We start from the raw sequence: 21,843 nt of genomic DNA, 5'->3' as shown, positions 1-21,843 counted from the left end.
CCCTTCTTCAAACTGATCAGTCTGAAGAACGGTCCTGATCCAAAATGTAATTTGGCAATTCCCTCCATAGATGCTGTCTGACTTCCATTGAATTAAGGAATTTTGGCATGACAGGTTTCAAAATATTCACCTGTAAAGTGATTCAACAAGAATTAAAATTGTAAGTTGAAATTCTTGAGAAGATACACTGCACAATTTATAGAAATAAGAGAAACAAAGAATTTAAGAACATCAATTGTACTATCAGAATAGCAAAGGTTCAAAGTTTATTTTATTGGTCACATACACCTTGGTGTAGTGAAATGCTTCTTGCCAATGCAGCACATAAAGAAAGAATAGAGACATAACATTAATAAGAGATTTAAACATAAAAAACATCCCCCCACAATGGTTCCCATTATGAGGGAAGGCACATTGTCCAGTCCCCATCCCATGTCCACCCATAGTCGGGCCTATTGAGGCCTCCACAGTTGCCTTTACGGAGGCCCGATGTTCCATGCCGTTCTCGCCGGATGATGGTGCTTCGGCGTCGGGAGAATCCTCTCAACAGCTTGGGACACCTGGAACGGCCGCATCCCTTACCGGAGACCGCGGCTTCCGAAGCCAACAAGGCCGTGCTGGATGGAGCTCTACCACTGGTGATCTCGGCGAGAGATCCCAGGCTCCCGATGTTAAAGTCAGCGCCGCAGCCCGCAGCTGGACGCCCCACAGACCCGCAGCTCTGCGATGTTTCATCGGCCGTCTTCAGCTCACCGGAGTTCCAGCGCGGTGACCCGGGCAAGGCATCGCCCGCTCCGCAATAGCGCTTCAGCGCTGTGCTGCCGCCAAAGCCGAGGTACTGGGCGGTCCCCTCAGGAACGCCGTTCCAGGCCCGCTGGTAGGACGCGAGGACGGGTCGAAAGTGCAGCCCGGAGAAAAGCTGCCTCTCCGACCAGGTAGGGACCCTGAGAAGTAGTTTCCCCCTCCCCCACCCCCACATAAAAAAGACTAGAATTCCAAAAACAAAAAACTCACTAAAAATTAAAAAAAAAGAGCAGCAACGTCATTCGTCAACTTTCCATGGTTAGATTTGGTCAAAGCTACACCTCTTTGTCTAAATTCCCACTTGTTAAACTGACAGCGCTCTGTTTAAACCTTTGAGCGCCAAACCAGCAGTGCTGTGTGCATTACCTTTACACCTCTTCGCGGGCCGATGCGGAAATTTCCCAAAATTATTCAATTTTCCTAAAATTACCCGATGACAACCAGAATTTCCCGAATTTCAGGTAATTTCCTTCAAAGTGAAAACGCTGCTTCAATACCTCAGTTATATCTGCCTCCACCCACACCTGGCAGCACATTCTAGGCACCCACCACTCTCTATCTTAAAAACTCCTGCCCTGCATATCTCCTTTAAATTTTGCCTCTTACCTTAAAGCTATGCCCTCTCGTCTTTGACATTTACTAAACTACACTTTCCTATCCATACACCTTTTATACATCACCATTGTACCCACCCCCACAGCTTAGTCTGGCAGCTCATTCCGTGTCTCACCACCCTCTAGGTGAAAAAATTGCCTCTTAGGTCTCTTTTAAATCTTTCCCTTTTCACCTTTGACCACTGTCCTCTAGATCTGGATACCTCTACTCTAGCAGAAAGACTGTGACCATCCACCTTATGATTGTGTATACCTCTTTAAGGTTTCATCTCAATCTCCTACACTCTGAGGAAAAATGTCCAAGCCTACTCAGCCTCTGCCTATAACTCAATCCCTCCAGTCCTGGTAACATCCTTGAGACTCTTTTCTGCACCCTTTCCGGCTTAAAGATATATAAAGAGAGGCCCAGGGAGCCGTTGGTGAGAGGGGAGGAGTACCTGCGCTGTAAGTATAAAATACACCGCGGGGCTTGTTTCCACAGAGGCCCAGGGAGCCGTTGGTGAGAGGGGAGGAGTACCTGCGCTGGAACCAAATCGCCAACGTTCCAGAGAAGGAGTCTGGGGGAAGCCTCTGATTGGTTCAGAGGAAGCCTCTGATTGGTTTACATTTTTACATTTTTGCCTTTAGGTTAAGGATTCTGGGAGATAAGGATTCTGGGAGATAAGGATTCTGGGAGATAAGGATTCTGGGAGTTAAGGGTATTTTATTAGTAAAGTTTAACGGATAAAGTTTTGTGTTTTTTTAATATTTAATATAGTTAAATTGGGAGTAGGATATGTCGGTGGAGATTGGCCCCGTGGTTTGCTCAGCCTGCAACATGTGGGAGATCAGGGATATGGTCGGTGTCCCTGGTGACTACGTTTGCAGGAAGTGTGTACAGCTGCAGCTCCTGGCAGACCGCATTGAACGATTGGAGCTGCGGTTGGACTCATACTGGAAACATACTCATACTGAGAAAGTCGTGGACAGCACGTACAGTGAGTTGGTCACACCGCAGGTAAAAGGTAAGAGGACAGAAGGGGAACGGGTGGCCAATAGTCAGCAAAGCAGTAGTCAGGTAGTGCAGGAGTCCCCTGCGGTCATCTCCCTCCTAAACAGATATGCCATTTTGGATACTGTTGAGGGAGATTGCTCATCAGGGGAATGCAGCAGCAGCCAAGTTCATGGCACCATGGGTGGCTCTGCGGCACATGAGGGGGGGAAAAAGAGTGGAAGGGTAATAGTAATAGGGGATTCAATTGTCAGGGGAATAGATAGGCGTTTCTGCGGCCGCAAAAGAGACTCCAGGATGGTATGTTGCCTCCCTGGTGCAAGGGTCAGGGAGGTCACTGAACGGCTGCAGAACATTCTGGAGGGGGAGGGTGAACAGCCAGTTGTCGTGGTGCATATTGGCACCAACGATATAGGTAAAAAAAGGGATGAGGTCCTACAGGATGAATTTAGGGAGCTGGGAGATAAACTTAAAAGTAGGACCTCAAAGGTAATAATCTCTGGATTACTACCAGTACCACGGGCCAGTCAGAGCAGAAATAGGAGGATATTGCAGATGAATACGTGGCTTGAAAAATGGTGCAAGGGGGAGGGATTCAAATTTTTAGGGCATTGGAACCAGTTCTGGGGGAGGTGGGACCAGTACAAACAGGACGGTCTGCACCTGGGCTGGAATGGAACCAATGTCCTTGGGGGGGTGTTTGCTAGTGCTGTCGGGGAGGATTTAAACTAATGTGGCAGGGGGATGGGTACAAGAGCAGAGGGGCAGGGGGGTGTAAAATGAAGGTAGAAGCAATAGGTAGCAAGGTGAAAAGTAAAAGTGGCAGGCAGACAAAACCAGGGCAAAAATCAAAAAGGGCCACTTTTCAACATAATTGTATAAGGGGTAAGAGCGTTGTAAAAACAAGCCTGAAGGCTTTGTGTCTCAATGCAAGGAGTATTCGTAATAAGGTGGATGAGTTGAACGTGCAGATAGCCATTAATGATTATGATATAGTTGGGATCACGGAGACATGGCTCCAGGGTGACCAAGGCTGGGAGCTGAACATCCAGGGATATTCAATATTCAGGAGGGATAGAGAGAAAGGAAAAGGAGGGGGGGTAGTGTTGCTGGTTAGAGAGGAGATTAACGCAATGGAAAGGAAGGACATTAGTTTGGAGGATGTGGAATCGGTATGGGTAGAGCTGCGAAACAATAAGGGACAGAAAACGCTGGTGGGTGTTGTGTACAGGCCACCTAACAGTAGTAGTGAAGTTGGAGATGGTATCAAACAGGAAATTAGAAATGCTTGCGACAAAGGCAAAGCAGTTATAATGGGTGACTTCAATCTACATATAGATTGGGTGAATCAAACTGGCAGGGGTGCTGAGGAAGAGGATTTCTTGGAATGTATGCGGGATAGTTATCTAAATCAACATGTAGAGGAACCAACGAGAGAGCTGGCTATTTTAGACTGGGTATTGAGTAATGAGGAAGGGTTAGTTAGTAGTCTTGTTGTGCGTGGCCCCTTGGGCAAGAATATGGTTGAGTTCTTCATTAGGATGGAGAGTGACATTGTTAATTCAGAAACAATGGTTTTGAACTTAAAGAAAGGTAACTTTGAGGGTATGAGACGTGAATTGGCCAAGATTGACTGGCAATTAATTCTAAAAGGGTTGACGGTGGATATGCAATGGAAGGCATTTAAAGACTGCATGGATGAACTACAAAAATTGTTCATCCCAGTTTGGCAAAAGAATAAATCAGGGAAGGTAGTGCATCCATGGATAACAAGGGAAATCAGGGATAGTATCAAAGCAAAGGATGATGCGTACAAACTAGCCAGAAAAAGCAGCATACCGGAGGACTGGGAGAAATTCAGAGACCAGCAGAGGAGGACGAAGGGCTTAATTAGGAAAGGAAAAATGGATTATGAAAGAAAACTGGCAGGGAACATAAAAACTGACTGCAAAAGTTTTTATAGATATGTGAAAAGAAAGAGATTAGTTAAAACAAATGTAGGTCCCTTGCAGTCAGAAACAGGCGAGTTGATCATGGGGAACCAGGATATGGCGGACCAATTGAATAACTACTTTGGTTCCGTCTTCACTAAGGAAGACATAAATGATCTGCCGGAAATAGCAGGGGCCCGCGGGTCAAAGGAGGTGGAGGAATTGAGTGAAATCCAGGTTAGTCGGGAAGTGGTGTTGGGTAAATTGAATGGATTAAAGGCCGATAAATCCCCAGGGCCAGATGGGCTGCATCCCAGAGTACTTAAGGAAGTAGCTCCAGAAATAGTGGATGCATTAGTAATAATCTTTCAAAACTCTTTAGATTCTGGAGTAGTTCCAGAGGATTGGCGGGTAGCAAACGTAACCCCACTTTTTAAGAAGGGAGGGAGAGAGAAAACGGGGAATTACAGACCAGTTAGCCTAACATCGGTAGTGGGGAAACTGCTAGAGTCAGTTATTAAAGATGGGATAGCAGCACATTTGGAAAGTGGTGAAATCATTGGACAAAGTCAGCATGGATTTACGAAAGGTAAATCATGTCTGACGAATCTTATAGAATTTTTCGAGGATGTAACTAGTAGCGTTGATAGGGGAGAACCAGTGGATGTGGTGTATCTGGACTTCCAGAAGGCTTTCGACAAGGTCCCACATAAGAGATTAGTATACAAACTTAAAGCACATGGCATTGGGGGTTCAGTATTGATGTGGATAGAGAACTGGCTGGCAAACAGGAAGCAAAGAGTAGGAGTAAACGGGTCCTTTTCACAATGGCAGGCAGTGACTAGTGGGGTACCGCAAGGCTCAGTACTGGGACCCCAGCTATTTACAATATATATTAATGATCTGGATGAGGGAATTGAAGGCAATATCTCCAAGTTTGCAGATGACACTAAGCTGGGGGGGCAGTGTTAGGTGTGAGGAGGATGCTAGGAGACTGCAAGGTGACTTGGATAGGCTGGGTGAGTGGGCAAATGTTTGGCAGATGCAGTATAATGTGGATAAATGTGAGGTTATCCATTTTGGTGGCAAAAACGGGAAAGCAGATTATTATCTAAATGGTGGCCGATTGGGGAAAGGGGGAGATGCAGCGAGACCTGGGTGTCATGGTACACCAGTCATTGAAGGTAGGCATGCAGGTGCAGCAGGCAGTAAAGAAAGCGAATGGTATGTTGGCTTTCATAGCAAGAGGATTTGAGTATAGGAGCAGGGAGGTTCTACTGCAGTTGTACAGGGTCTTGGTGAGACCACACCTGGAGTATTGCGTGCAGTTTTGGTCTCCAAATCTGAGGAAGGACATTATTGCCATAGAGGGAGTGCAGAGAAGGTTCACCAGACTGATTCCTGGGATGTCAGGACTGTCTTATGAAGAACGACTGGATAGACTTGGTTTATACTCTCTAGAATTTAGGAGATTGAGAGGGGATCTTATAGAAACTTACAAAATTCTTAAGGGGTTGGACAGGCTAGATGCAGGAAGATTGTTCCCGATGTTGGGGAAGTCCAGGACAAGGGGTCACAGCTTAAGGATAAGGGGGAAATCCTTTAAAACCGAGATGAGGAGAACTTTTTTCACACAGAGAGTGGTGAATCTCTGGAACTCTCTGCCACAGAGGGTAGTTGAGGTCAGTTCATTGGCTATATTTAAGAGGGAGTTAGATGTGGCCCTTGTGGCCAAAGGGATCAGAGGGTATGGAGAGAAGGCAGGTACGGGATACTGAGTTGGATGATCAGCCATGATCATATTGAATGGCGGTGCAGGCTCGAAGGGCCGAATGGCCTACTCCTGCACCTAATTTCTATGTTTCTATGTTTCTATATTTCCCATTGCTGGATGACTAAAACTGTACATGGTGCTCTAGAGTATCACCAACGTTACGTGCAACTATAACATAACGCCTCAATTCCTGTAATCAATACATTTACCGATGAAAGTCAGGGTTTTCAAATACCTTCACAACCCTATCTACCTTTAAAGTTGAGACTTTAGAGATACAGCACGGAAACAGGCCATTCGGCCCATCGAGTCTATGCCAACCAGTGATCACCCCATACACTAACCTACACACACTAGGGATAATTTTACTTTTTTACCAAAGCCAATTAATCTACAAACCTATATGTTTTTTTGGAGTGTGGGAGGAAACCGGAGCACCTGGAGAAAACACGCGCAGTCACAGGGAGAATGTACCAACACCGTATGGGCAGCACCTGTAGTCGGGATTGAACCCAGGTCTCTGGCACAGTAAGGCAGTGACTCTACCATTGTGCCACTGCTGCCCCATGGTGTAGCCACTTTCAGGGAATTGTGTACCTCTAACCTCATGTGTCCCTGCTCTACAACACCCTCCAAGGCCCTCTCATGTACTGCGTAAGTCCGGTCCTGTTTGACATACCAAGTGCACCACCTTACAATTGTTAGTGATTCTGTGAGGAGAACACAGAACCCCAGCATACTTGGTGGAACAGCACATCTCCTCCCAGACTGCCTACACATCTTCCCTGAACAACACCTCTTACTCATCTGTGCCGGAGGTTGGCAATCTCCCATTCACCTCATCGTCAATCTGAGAACAGGAGTGGAATGAAGCTTGGATTGTTTTCTGGAATTTGTATTGTTTTCTCTGGAACGCCAGCGATTGAGGGAAGATCTGACAGAAGTATATAAAATGATGAGGGGCGTAGATAGGGTAGACAATCAGAACCTTTCCTCCATGGAGGAAATATCAAAGACTAGAAGGCATAGCTTTAAGGGGAAAGGGGCAATGTTTTCAAAGAGATGTGTGGGATACTTTTCTTACACAGAGCCTGAAACGTGCTGCCAGGGGTGGTGGTAGAGGCAGATACAATTGTGGTGTTTAAAAGGCATTTAGATAGGCTCATTGAAATGCAGGGAATGGAGGAATATGGATTATATGTAGGCAGATGAGATTAGTTTATTTTGACATCATATTTGGCAGGGACATTATGGGCCGAAGGGCCTGTTCCAGTGCTGTACTGTTCTATGTTCTATGTGTCACCATAACTCTAAGGAACTGCAAAGGAAGAACACAGTTGGGTGCTAAATGGAAGAGTCTTGACAAGATAATGGAATAGATAAGCAAGTGGTACGATCATTAAATGTCCATTCGCGGATGCTGAGCTAATTACAGGAAACTTGATATCTGCTACATTTCCCCCACACACATTTAGACACTGCCTCTACATGTTTTAGCACCACAAGTAGTGGCACAGTGGTGCAGTAGCAGAGTTGGTGTCTTACAGCGCTGGAAAACCGGGTTTGATCCTGACCTCGGGTGCTGTCTGTACGGAGTTGGTACATTCTCCCTGTGACAGCGTGGGTTTCCTCTGGGTGCCCCGGTTTCCTCCCACACTCCAAAGACTCCAAAGGTTTGTAGGTTAATTGGCTTTGGTAAAAATTGTAAATTGTCCCTAGTGTATAGGATAGTGCTAGTGTACCGGGATCGCTGATCAGCGCAGACTTGATGGGCCAAAGGGCCTGTTTCCATGCTGTGTCTCTAATCTAAAGTAACTAAAAGTAAAGTAATTTATTTATCCACAGAAATATTAGGAGACCAGAAAAAACATCCTTCAACAACCATTTAGTCAGCACTTACCACAGGGTCTGTTTCTGCCATTTGTGGAAGTTGTGTTTTGTGGCTTGTACACAATGTGACTGCAGGCAAATTCCATGACTTCACCTGGACACCCAGCTGGTAGCAATGTGACCTAAGAGAGGAAAAATCATAATGGCAAAATGAACCAATAACTTCTCTACAGATCGGCACGGTGACACAGTTGCTGCCTTTCAGCACCAGAGACCCATGTTCGATCCTGACTGTGGGTGCTGTCTGTGCATAGTTTGTATGTTCCCCCTGTGACCGCATGGGTTTTCTCCGGGTGTTCTGGTTTCCTCCCACACTCCAAAGACGTACAGGTTTGTTGCTTAATTGGCCTCAGGGGTAACATTTTAAATTGTCCTTAGTGTGCAGAATGGTGCGAGGATTGCTAGTTGGCGCTGACTCAATGGGCCGAAAGGCCTATTTATGCACTGTATCTCTAAGGTCTAAAGTCACTGGACTCAAACAACAAACTAATACCAATGACAGGCACTGTCACATAGACAGATGGCAGTCTGAAAAACGTTCCAACCTTTTTCTTCACAACTCATTTTTCTCCACAGATGCTGCCTGATCAGCTGAGTTACTCCAGCACTTTGTGTCCATCTTCAGTATAAACCAGCATCTGTAGTTCCTTCCGACACAAACTAATACCAATACCGAACTTGGTGAATATGGACATCAGCTCGTTAAGTGGAGATGTTAAGAATTCTTTGGAAAGGAAGCCATTTATAGTCATACAGTTGAAAACAGGCTCTTCAACTCAACTTCCCCCCTGCTGACCAACATGCCCCATCTACACTAATCCCACCTGCCCGCGTTTGGCCCATATCCCTCTAAACATTTCCTATCCATGTACCTGTCCAAATATCTTTTAAACGTAGTTAAGGTATTGTGCCTCAACTTATGGCATTCCTTAACTATCTCCTCTGGCAGCTCGTTCCATATTCCCTTCACCCTCCGTGTGAAAAAGTTGCCCCTCAGATTCCTATTAGATCTTTCCCCATCCCAACTTAAACCTATATCGTCTGGTTCTTGATTCCCCTACCCTGGGTAGAAGACTGTGTATCTACCCTAGCTAGTCCGCTCATGCACTTTTACATCTCTATAAGATCACTCCTCATCCTCCTACGCTCCAAGGAATAATGTCCTAGCCTGCTCAACCACTGCATATAGTTTAGGCCCTCAAGCCCTGGTACCTTAAAGGTAATCTAAATGAAATTTTTAAATGATGGAGGAAATTGAGAAAAAGTTAATACCTATAACCTCTTACAGAGGCGTGCAAAATCATGAGAGGAATAGTTTGGGTAAAAGCTCAGGGTCTTTTGCCCAGAGTAGGTGAATTGAGAACCAGAGGGCATATGTTTTAGGTCTTCTTCTTATCGAGTCTACACACAAGATTTCAACGTTCAACCAGGGCTGAACACACTTCTTGGCATCTGCATACAATGGTGTCTGTCCTGCACTTCTTGTTGGGGGTGGTGGAAAGATTGGTGGAAACAGGGCCGTGACGTGAACGCTCTTTCCTTGGCCCCATAGGTTTTATGTGACGGGGAATAGATTTAACAGGAACCTGAGGAGTACCTTTTTCAAGTTGGTGGGTGGTGGTGGGTGTACGGAACAAACTGCCAGAGGAGGTAGTTGAGGCAGGTACTATTGCAACGTTTAAGAAACATTTAGAGATGTACATGGATAGGACAGGTTTAGAGGGATATGGGCCAAACATAGGCTGGTGGGACTAGTGTAGATAGGACATGTTGGACGGCGTGGGCAAGTTGGTCCAAAGGGCCCATTTCAACACAGTATTACCGAAATTAAATAGAAAAGTTATAATTCAATGAACAGTTACACTGCAAGCATGTTACCTGGAAAGTATACTAAAATAAGCAGCCTCTTTGGATAGAAATGACAAATGGATGTACTTCTGGATGGAGACGGGTTTGGAGAGTTGGGTTTATATTGCCGTGAAGATATTTTTAACCAAATCTTGTCTTTGAGAAATGTGTTTATCACTTCATGCACGCGTTGGTACGCAGGTTCTGCAACAGTGACCTTTACTTGCCATGCATCAGTAACTAATAACTATCACCAGCACAGGTCTATGCCATTTTAGCATCTGCTTTCAATAGAATTCTGCAGAAATTCTACAGAGAGAATTTTAAAAAGCGATAAGACCCATTTTGTCAATCTACGTAAAGCTTCATAGCTTTAAGACGAGAGGGGCAAAGTTTAAAGGAGATGTGCATGGCAGGTTTTATACACAGAGGGTGGTAAGGAGCCAAGAGCACACTGCCAGGGCTGATGGTGGTGGTGGTAGATATGCAATAATGGCGTTTAGGAAGCTTTGATATAGGCACGTGGATGTATGCTAGGGATGGAGAAATATGGGTCATTTGCAGGCAGATGAGATGAGTTCATCTTGGCATCATGCTCGGCACAGACATTGTGGGCCAAAGCACCTGCTCCTTGTGCTGGAGGGCTCAATGTCCTATGTATTCAGAATCATAGAGTTCTACAGCACAGAAAAGGGCCCTTCAGCCCACTATCACCATGCTATCCTTTTAGTCCATCTACACTCATCCCTTTTGCTCACATTAGGTCTGTATCCTCTCAGCCAGTCCAAAAGTCCATTAAATGTAATGATTGGCAGTGGTCAATATCAACCACTCTGTAAAAAAATGTTCCATTCAAATTCCCTTTAAAACCCCTTCCTTTCACCTTAAACCCATGCCCTCTTATTTTTGATACCCATAGCATGAGAAAACGATTCTGAAGATATACCCTATCTATTCCTTTTATAATTACATCCACCTCAATCAGGCCATCACTCGGCCTTTGTCTTTCCAGGGAAAACATTCCCAGTCAATCCAATCTCTCCCTGTAATTAGTCCTCCAATGTAGGTAAGATCCTGGTGAATCTCCTCTGCACTCTCTCCCACCCAACCATATCTTTCCTGGAGTGTGGTGATGAGAACTACATGCTAGAGTCCAGTATTTTGTAAAGTTCCAACATATTGATACAACATTTATATCCTGTGACTTGACATACAAAGATCTTCCTCACCACCCTATCTATCCATGTTGCTGCTTTCAGGAAACAATGGACTTGGAAACCCAAGATTCCTCAGTTCATCAACATTCCTTAACACCTTACTATATATGTCCTACCCCAATTTGATTTGCAAAAATTCAACTCATCTTTGTCAGGGTTAAATTCCATCGGTCAACATTCCACTCAACTTTCCATCTGATCTACATCTTGACATAGTCTTAGGCAACTTTCCTTTCTATCCATGGCCAACTTTCATGTAATCTGTCAACCTACCACTTATACCTTTTACATTCACATCCAAGTCACAAATGTTTATCACAAACAACATAGGTCCCAGCACCGATCTCTGGTGTCATCCACTGGTTCCAATTAGGAGAGCATCCTTCTAGCACTATCCTCTACCAATCCACCTGTTTAGACATCAGCCTTTAGAGATTCAGCGTGAAAACAGGCCCTTCAGCCCAAAGAGTCCGTGCCGACCAGCGATCACCCTGTACACTAACGCTAAGCTACACCCTAGAGACAATTTACAATTTTTACCAAAGCCAATTAACCTACAAACCTGTACACATCTTTGGAGTGTGGGAGCAAACCGGGGTCCCTGGAGAAAACCCACCCGGTCACAGGAAAATGTACAAACTCTCTACAGACAGCACTTGTAGTCAGGATCGAACCTGGGTCTCTGGTGCTATAAGGCAGCAGCTCTACTGCTGCGCACTGTGCCACCCTCATTTTCTTGTATCTTTAATGCACGTTCCATTAATACAACTATGCTTAAATGATACAACAATCTACTAATAATCCAAATTGATCAACATTGACCCTTTCTGTCAAATTCCAATAATTTTGTCTCATTACTATGAACATCCAAATAACATCCAAGACACAGAGTGCTGGAGTAACTCAGCGGGTCAGGCAGCATCTCTGGAGAACATGGGTAGGTAATGTTTTTGGGTCGGGACCCTTCTTCAGATTGTTTAATGTATAAGTCCTACCCTGTATTTTCCTTGTTTCTAACTCCATCCATAGCTGGGCGAAGATATCTCTCAAACACTATCTCTGCAATTACTTACCTGCTGTTAATTGTGAGCCATCCTGCACTCAATTAAAATGACCAATTAAAGTCACATTGGGGTGACATTAATCCAGGCACTTCACCTGGGTATTGTTTGAGACATTATCATCTACCAATCGTACTTAACTCCTACGTGATTAAGCACAGTTTTCCAATGTATTTAATAAATTAACATAATTCTGTTTTGAAAGCTTGTGATCAATTGGACACATTTTCCCCAAAGATCTGCATTTTATTCTAAAACCACTACATTTTTTTAGAGATGAAGCCACTTTTTTTTGTTTGACAGAGCTTGAAAGATGGTCAGATCCATTGGTACATAAAACAGTCAGCGTAACATGAAAATATTTTTTGAGTTGTGAAGTACAAATGGTTCCCAGGTTACATGGATTGGGGACATTTCAATAACACAGTGGCACAGCAGGAGAGTTGCAACCTCACAGCGTCAGAAGCCCGGGTTCGATCCTGACTACGGGTGCTGTCTGTATGGAGTATGTACGTTCTCCCTGTGATTGCTGAGTTTTCTCAGAGTGCTGTGGCTGTCTCCCACATTCCAAAGACGTGCAGATTTGTAAGTTAATTGGCCTCTGTAAATTGCCCCTAGTGTGTTGGGAATGGGACAGTGGGACAATATAGAACCAGTGCACAAGTGATGGTGATAGTCGATGTGGACTCAGTGGGCCGAAGGGCCTGTTTTCATACTGTATCTCTAAGCTAAACTAACAAATTGTCATACTTCCCAATCTGAACAATGAAATATTTACTTAAAGCAGCACAACAGAATATGTAAACAAGTACTCTACACATACGCACACACGCACGCACACACGCACACACACACACACACACACACACACACACACATATTATATTGTTATGTTAATTATGATATTATATTTAGCTATTAACATAACAATTGTCAACAATGGACAAAGGGTGGCAATTATCAAATGATGGGCTTGAAAAATAAACCAGAGAGAGATGAATGAGTTGGAGAGTGAATTTCACACTGATCAGGAGCAGAGAGAGAATGAAAGGCGTGATGGAGATTCATGAGGATGTTGCAGGCCTGAACATTGATTCTTGAGAGGAATGGATGGTTTCCTTTAGAACAGTGGCGAGATTTAATGAAGGTGTTAGAAGCTGCCATCAGGGTCTAAAAGCCCTTTCATCAATGAGACGTCAGTAACCAGGGGACATAGATTTCAGGTAATTTTTCAAGTAAATAATTAGTTAGCTAACAAAATACATTTAACACAGGGGTGGGGGGGGGGGGGGTCTAGTTATACACAGCCTGCAAGTGTGGCACATGGTAGCAGTCATCACTGAATAAATCAGTTTAGTTTAGTTTAGTTTAGTTTAGAGATATAGCATAGAAACAGACCCTTCGGCCCACCATGTACGTGCCAGCCAATGATCACGTACGCTAGCACTATCCTAGAGACTAGGGACAATTTACACTCCAACCATTAATCACCCGTTCACACTAGTTCTATGTTATCCCACTTACTCATCCACTCCATGCACACTAGGGGCAATTTACAAAGGGCAATTAATCCACAAACCCACATGTCTTTGGGATGTGGGAGGAAACCGGAGCACAAGGAGCAAACGCACGCGGTCACAGGGAGAACGTGCAAACTCCACACATACAGAACCTGAGGTCAGGAACCCGAGGCTCTGGCACTGCGAAGCAGCGGCTCTACCAGTTGCGCCACTGTGAACTACGACCACTGAAACTAAGCAGGACAACAGTGAAACTAACCCTCTGTATAAACCAGTCAAGTTAGCAAAATCAACATTCATACCACTGCGTTGTAAGCTGCCCAAGTGAACTATGAGATGCTGTTCCACCAATTTACAATTGGGCCTCACCTTTCCTTGATATCTCTAACTTCAAGTAATCCGTGCATCCCCCTCTCTCTCTCCATCCCTCCCCACTCTAGTCGTCGTACTAGTTTCACTGTCGTCCTGCTGCGTTTCACTGTTTGTATCAATGGTTATCACCTTCTCAACACCCAACCATGAACCATTGAGAGCTTCACCTTTCCTTGATCATTGTTGCTGGCTTTGATTTGACCATTTGCATATCTTCCATTCATTTATTCTATGTACCTTTTCTTATCTCCCCTCTCCCCTGACCCTCAGTCTGAAGAAGGGTCTCAACCCAAAACATCACCTATTCCTTTTCTCCAGAGACGCTACCTGACCTGCTGAGTTACTCCTGCTGTTTGTGTCTATCTGGTGTTTCCAACATCTGCAATTCCTTCCTAAACTAGGCCAGTGATTTGGAATGTGACTTATGACTTTAGAGTTTAGGCTTCAGAGATACAGCCTGCCCCTGGTTATGCTGGTAGCCTTGAAAGCAGCATGCAGTGTGGATGGAAGTGTAGTTCACACACATGACTGACATAACTTATCTGAGAAACGTTGCCTATCCCTTCCCTCCACCGATGCTGCCTGACCCGCTGAGGTAACCCCGCACTTGGTGTTTTTATAAAGAAATCTTTCCTTCCATTGAAATGTACGAGTTTCATATAGGCTTGTCCTCTACGGTAATAAATGATTCCCGTACCTGATAATGAGGAAGAATTTGTCCACGGATATTGAGGTTGAATCCAAAGATCAGTGCTGCCGTGCACCTTACTGCTCTCGCAGAGTCTGCAGAATCACCTATCAAATGGTGAAGGACAGGGCTGGGACCGAAACAGGAAATGGTTCATTCTGCACGACTTCATCGGCAACTATTTTTAACTGAGAAAAAATATACATATAAAAAATTATTCTGCTCTGCACAGGAAGCAGAGAATGCCATTTTTCACTAAGTATAACATAAACAGGAAACTATAAGAAAAAAAAACAGATCTTATGCAATGACAATTGGCTGAGGCTAAATAACGAATTGGATTGTAATGAGAGTTAGTTTGAGAGGTTGAGTGATACAGCATGGAAACAGGCCCTTCAGCCCACCAAGTCCATGCCGACCATCGATCACCCGTTCACACTAATTCTATGTTATCCCACATTCCACTCTCTACACGCCAGGAACAATTTATAGAGGGCGAATTAACAGACATCTTTGGGATGTGGGAGGAAACCGGAGCACCCGGGGGGGAACCCACACAGTTACAGGGAAAGCGTGCTAACTCCACAGAGACAGCACTTAAGGTTAGGATCGGACCTGAGTCTCTGATGCTGTGAGGCAACAACTCTACCCGCAACATGACTCTGCTTTTATGTTTACGTTGAATTTAACAATGTGCTTTGCACTGATATCTCTGTGTTATCTGACATCTCTAAACTGCTGAGGACATTAATATAAATGTTTCACAAAAATTGGAGATTATGAGTTCAAATTAAATAATCTAAATTGTAAGTCTAGTTTATCTTCATGCCATTTAACAACATGTTAAATAGGAAATAGTTAGCCATCTTGTCCCTGCCTGGGTAACATTGAACGTCAGTATAATGAATCCGATCACCTTATGCTACTCTGAAATGACACAGCGAGATAATCAGTTGTTAACGATCAGAATAAACTTTGATAAGAAAAAGACAAGTAAACAGACCTTGTGGTGACAATTGGAGCTCAGCCCTGAAACCCTGTTAAACCTGTGCAAGCTGTTTCTTGGCAACCAAGCAATTAAAAGAGGGAGAAGAGTAGATCTTCTTCTTGCGTATGTATGCCGTGCACAGCCTAAAGTTGTAGGACAACTTGTTCTATTTGATCTTATTTGATTGTGCACACAGGATTGATTGCATTCGGCGAAACAGGGCGGACCACGTGAAGATTGCAATCTTCCACCCTAGAAGAGTAGATGATATCTCCTCCAGGCAACCGTGATGCATCCCAGAACACAAACTCAAGAGGCAGCTAATTTTGAACAGGTGTCAAAGCTTATTCATTCAAGTGGTTGGGTTAAAGCCATAAAGGTCATGGGGAGAACGTACAAACTACATACAGACAGCACCCGTAGTCGGGATCGAACCCGGGTCTCCAACGTTACAACCTCTGTGAGGCAGCAACTCTACCGCTGTGCCACCGTGCCGCATTACACCTTTAGTCATTTCATTTCTGGCCTTTATCCAACCATCTGTCTATCAAACAATCACCCCTCTCGCCTGTATCCTGTTATCACTTGCCGGGCTTTGTCCTGCCCCTCCTCTCTTCCAGGTTTTCCCACCTCGCACCCCACCATACTTAGTCTGAAGAAGGGACCCAAAAGTCACTTATCCATGTTCTCCAGAGAAGCTGCCTGACATGCTGAGTTACTCCAACTCTTTGTGTCTTTTTTTGTAATCAAGCATCTGCAGTTCCTTGTCTCTACATTTTGATCTTTCATGTGTTAAGGATGCTGTCCCAATTTCCCAATCCATCTGTACGTTCTCTGTGGCTGTAACATTATATTCTGCACTCTTTTTCTTTTCTCTTTTTACACTACCAGTTTAGTTTAGTTTAGTTTAGTTTAGTTTAGTTTAGTTTAGTTTAGTTTAGTTTAGCTTAGTTTAGCCTCTTCTTCTTGCGTGTGGCGTGCACAGCCTAAAGTTGTAGGGCAACTTGTTCTATTTGATTGAGCACGCCAGGTTGATTGCATTCGTCGAAACAGGGCGGACCACGTGAAGGTTGCAATCTCACATCCCTTAGTTTAGCTTATCTTAGCTTAGTTTAGTTCAGTTTAGTTTCGTTTAGTTACAGCGTGGAGACAGGTCCTTCAGCCGAGTCCACTGAGTCCACGCTGACCAGCAATCACCCCATACACTAGTTCTATCTTACACCGCAGGGTCAATTTACCAAAGCAAATTAACCTACAAACCAGCATGTCTTAGGAGTGTGGGAGGAAACCAGAGCACCCAGAGAAAGCCCACACGGTCACAGGGAGAACTTACAAACTCCGTACAGACAGCACCTGTAGTCAGGATCAAACCCGAGTCTCTGGCACTGTAAGGCAGCAACTCTACCGCTGCGCTACTGTGCCACCCATGTTTTACTCGTGTATGGCATGATTTACCTAGATAACCCTCTGTCCCAGTAGCAGCACCAAAGAAGCTTGTCAAAAGTATTCATTAATAGTGAAAGGTAGAAGCAATGATCAAGTTGCTGGGGAAGAGGGAAGAGGAGAAAGAACGGGCAGGTGTTGTGCAAACAGCTTTTTCTTGTAATCTTCACAGGATTTGGCTGCTTTGAGAAAATAAATTCACACATTTGACGTTTGCTACAGATTAGACCAAAGGTCAAATAGTTCCAATATTGTTAACAGTGGTGAGAGGTGCAATAATCTTAGTCACAGCAATGTAGCTGGAGATTGCAGCCACAACCTGTGAACTACATGGAAATCTCACACAGGTTCTTTTTCACACCAGTTGAATCGGTGGCTCGGTCAAGCAATGTATGATCACTGGAATATGACATGAGGAAGGTGTTGGCCTCCGTATAGCACACAGATTGAACAAGATTCTACTCGCAGACGGCCCATTGAGGTGTTTGAGGCAAAGCTGCTTAAGAAATGGGAAAAAAAAGGTCAAAAAACAGGGTTTCTTTTAGTTGGGCGACAGGGCGACACAGTTAGAGTTGCTGCCTTTCAGCGCCAGAGACCCAGGTTCGATCCTGGCCATGGGTTCCGTCTGCACATAGTTTGTACGTTCTCCTTGTGACCGCGTGGGGTTTTTTTCTGGGTGCTCCGGTTTCCTCCCACACTCCAAAGATCAGTCTGAAGATGGGTCTCGACCCGAAACGTCACCCATTCTTTCCAGAGATGCTGCTTGTCCTGTTGAGTTACTCCAGCATTTTGTGTCTAGAAACATAGAAAAATAGAAATTAGGTGCAGGAGTAGGCCATTCGGCCCTTCGAGCCTGCACCGCCATTTAATATGATCATGGCTGATCATCCAATTCAGTATCCCGTACCTGCCTTCTCTCCATACCCTCTGATCCCCTTGGCCACAAGGGCCACATCTAACTCCCTCTTAAATATAGCCAATGAACTGGCCTCAACTACCCTCTGTGGCAGAGAGTTCCAGAGATTCACCACTCTCTGTATGAAAAAAGTTCTCCTCATCTCGGTTTTAAAAGGATTTCCCCCTTATCCTTAAGCTGTGACCCCTTGTCCTGGACTTCCCCAACATCGGGAACAATCTTCCTGCATCTAGCCTGTCCAACCCCTTAAGAATTTTGTAAGTTTCTATAAGATCCCCTCTCAATCTCCTAAATTCTAGAGAGTATAAACCAAGTCTATCCAGTCTTTCTTCATAAGACAGTCCTGACATCCCAGGAATCAGTCTGGTGAACCTTCTCTGCACTCCCTCTATGGCAATAATGTCCTTCCTCAGATTTGGAGACCAAAACTGCACGCAATACTCCAGGTGTGGTCTCACCAAGACCCTGTACAACTGCAGTAGAACCTCCCTGCTCCTATACTCAAATCCTCTTGCTATGAAAGCCAACATGCCATTCGGTTTCTTTACTGCCTGCTGCACCTGCATGCCTACCTTCAATGACTGGTGTACCATGACACCCAGGTCTCGCTGCATCTCCCCCTTTCCCAATCGGCCACCGTTTAGATAATAATCTGCTTTCCCGTTTTTGCCACCAAAATGGATAACCTCACATTTATCCACATTAAACCTCATCTGCCAAACATTTGCCCACTCACCCAGCCTATCCAAGTCACCTTGCAGTCTCCTAGCATCCTCCTCACACCTAACACTGCCCCCCAGCTTAGTGTCATCCGCAAACTTGGAGATATTGCCTTCAATTCCCTCATCCAGATCATTAATATATATTGTAAATAGCTGGGGTCCCAGTACTGAGCCTTGCGGTACCCCACTAGTCACTGCCTGCCATTGTGAAAAGGACCCGTTTACTCCTACTCTTTGCTTCCTGTTTGCCAGCCAGTTCTCTATCCACATCAATACTGAACCCCCAATGCCATGTGCTTTAAGTTTGTATACTAATCTCTTATGTGGGACCTTGTCGAAAGCCTTCTGGAAGTCCAGATACACCACATCCACTGGTTCTCCCCTATCCACGCTACTAGTTACATCCTCGAAAAATTCTATAAGATTCGTCAGACATGATTTACCTTTCGTAAATCCATGCTGACTTTGTCCAATGATTTCACCACTTTCCAAATGTGCTGCTATCCCATCTTTAATAACTGACTCTAGCAGTTTCCCCACTACCGATGTTAGGCTAACTGGTCTGTAATTCCCCGTTTTCTCTCTCCCTCCCTTCTTAAAAAGTGGGGTTACGTTTGCTACCCGCCAATCCTCTGGAACTACTCCAGAATCTAAAGAGTTTTGAAAGATTATTACTAATGCATCCACTATTTCTGGAGCTACTTCCTTAAGTACTCTGGGATGCAGCCTATCTGGCCCTGGGGATTTATCGGCCTTTAATCCATTCAATTTACCCAACACCACTTCCCGACTAACCTGGATTTCACTCAATTCCTCCTCCACCTCCTTTGACCCGCGGGCCCCTGCTATTTCCGGCAGATCATTTGTGTCTTCCTTAGTGAAGACGGAACCAAAGTAGTTATTCAATTGGTCCGCCATATCCTGGTTCCCCATGATCAACTCACCTGTTTCTGACTGCAAGGGACCTACATTTGTTTTAACTAATCTCTTTCTTTTCACATATCTACCTCCAAAGACATATAGTTTTGTAGGTTAATTGGCTTTAGTAAAATTGTAAAAGTCTAAAGATAGAGTGTGGGAACAGGCCCTTTGGCCCATTGAGTTCACACTGACCATCGAGCACCTGTTCACACTAATTCTACATGAGCCCACTTTTGCATCCACTCCCTGCACATGAGTGGCATTTTTTTAAACAGCGGCCAATTCATCCACAAACCTCTAAGTCCTTGGGATGTGGGAGGAAACCGAAGCAACAGAAGGAAATCCACGCGATCACAGGGAGAACATACTAACTGCACACGGACAGCACCCGAGGTCAGGATTGAATCCCGGTCTCTGGCGCTGTGAGGCAGCAGCTCTACCAGCTGTGGAAAGAAAGACGGAATGAAATGCAGGAAAATAAAATGAAAAATCACAGCGTGACTAAAAAGATAAAGTGAGAAGCTGAACGAGGCAAAACATAATTTCACACACGTCCGATGGGGACAGAATGAATATAGGAATCAGACATAAAGGGTGAAAAGCAAAGGAGGGGAAGGAAAGAATAAAATGGAAACATAACCTGGCAGAGACTGAGATCTTGGTCAGAGAGAATGAGAAAGAGAGTTAGATAGAAAGACTGACAGATACCGAGAAACACTGTAAGCAAATGATAGATTGACCAAAGAATGTAAAAGGAAAGGAAGTCATGCTGTGAGAACGAGGGTTTAGGTTTAGGCTTATTATTGTAGTGCTGTTTCTGTGCTATAAGGCTCTATGACTGTGAGTAGAGTGACCACAACATGTGCTCAGGCAGAGAAAATTGTCAACACCAGCCCCACATCCCTCCAAACCTTTCTTATCTATGACCCTGTCCATTAGACCTGCCACAACCACTTCCTCTGGCAGTAGTTCTCATGGAGCAATGCAGTTGGTAGATAATTGCCTAAATCTCCAATTTCATATCAGTCTCTGCAGGAAAACGTAACCCTTCAAAAGGAGGAACCACCTCACCAAAGAAGTTTGTACTAATCACTGACAAATGGGCAAATTTAGTTTAGTTTAGTTTAGATTGGAGATACAGTGCGACAACAGGCCCTTTGGCCAACCGAATCCGTGCCGTACACTAGCACTATCCTTCACATTAGGGACAATTTACAATCTTTACCAAAGCCAATTAACCTACAAACATGTACGTCTTTGGAGTGTGGAAGGAAACTGGAGTACCTGGGGAAAACCCTTGCAGTCACGGGGATCAAACCCGTGTCGCTGGTGCTGTAAGGCAGCAACTCTACTGCTGCGCCACCATGCCATCCTACATATTGGAAACTTGTCAATGACTTGTTCAATGCAGACTCTAAATTTAATTTTACTGAGCTATTTTTACAGCATTCAATAGAGTTGCGCTGTACTTAATGAAATAAAGCTAAGCTAATATAATTGTGATACGCCTGAATTAGATTTGAGCCTCTGCTTTTAATCGGACAGAAGAAAATCCATCACCTAATGCTCACACTTAACTTGGTGATGATGTCAGTCATTTTATGATGGCTTTCATTAAGTTGGTCTTATTTAATGTGTAACTGGATGTGATTCATCCACCATGACTCCGACACAACATCTAACCATATTCCACATATGGTGGGTTAGCTTGCGACAAAGATTAATAGCATTCAGCCTGTGGGCAGTCCAAATTATATCTTCTAAACCTCAGTGATAGATCCCAATCAAGTTACAAAGTGTAGAACATATTCACCTGATATACTTGGACTGAAAATGATTACTTATTTAAATTTAGATTCAAGAGCCCAGGATTTCCAATTGTAATGTCAATAGCAGAGTATTGTGTTAAGTTTAATTTAGTATATTGTCATGTGTACTGAGGTACAGTGAAAAGCTTTTGTTGCGTGCTAACCAGTCAGTGGAAAGACAATATACGATTACAATCAAGCCATCCACAGTGTATAGATCCAGGAATAGAATAGAATACAGATATAGAAAGGGAATAACGTTTAGTTCAAATTAAAGTTCAGTAAAGTAGTTAAAAAATAGCCTGAAGGTCTCCCGTGTTCAGGACCACTCTCTA

At 44.3% G+C, this 21,843-nt stretch overlaps 1 protein-coding gene across 2 annotated transcripts in view; it reads right to left on the bottom strand.

Annotated features, from left to right (window-relative positions):
* si:dkey-9k7.3 (circularly permutated Ras protein 1) overlaps positions 1–14,876 on the bottom strand; it is a 50,802-nt gene extending 35,926 nt beyond the window's left edge. The window contains exons 1-2 of one of the 2 annotated variants that reach the window (XM_055649558.1): positions 14,720–14,876; positions 8,015–8,126 (exon numbers count right to left, since the gene is read on the bottom strand). In XM_055649558.1, the coding sequence (XP_055505533.1) occupies positions 8,015–8,090 (76 nt within the window). In that variant the 5' untranslated portion in view covers positions 8,091–8,126; positions 14,720–14,876. Of the gene's footprint in view, positions 1–8,014; positions 10,769–14,719 lie in introns of those variants that run through there. The other variant, XM_055649559.1, reaches the window with a different exon arrangement.
* Between the last annotated feature and the right edge of the window lie 6,967 nt (positions 14,877–21,843).

The sequence above is a fragment of the Leucoraja erinacea genome, chromosome 18 (genome assembly GCF_028641065.1).
Source record: "Leucoraja erinacea ecotype New England chromosome 18, Leri_hhj_1, whole genome shotgun sequence".
Taxonomy (NCBI): Eukaryota; Metazoa; Chordata; class Chondrichthyes; order Rajiformes; family Rajidae; genus Leucoraja; species Leucoraja erinaceus.
This window is presented reverse-complemented; position numbering and strand designations above follow the sequence as displayed.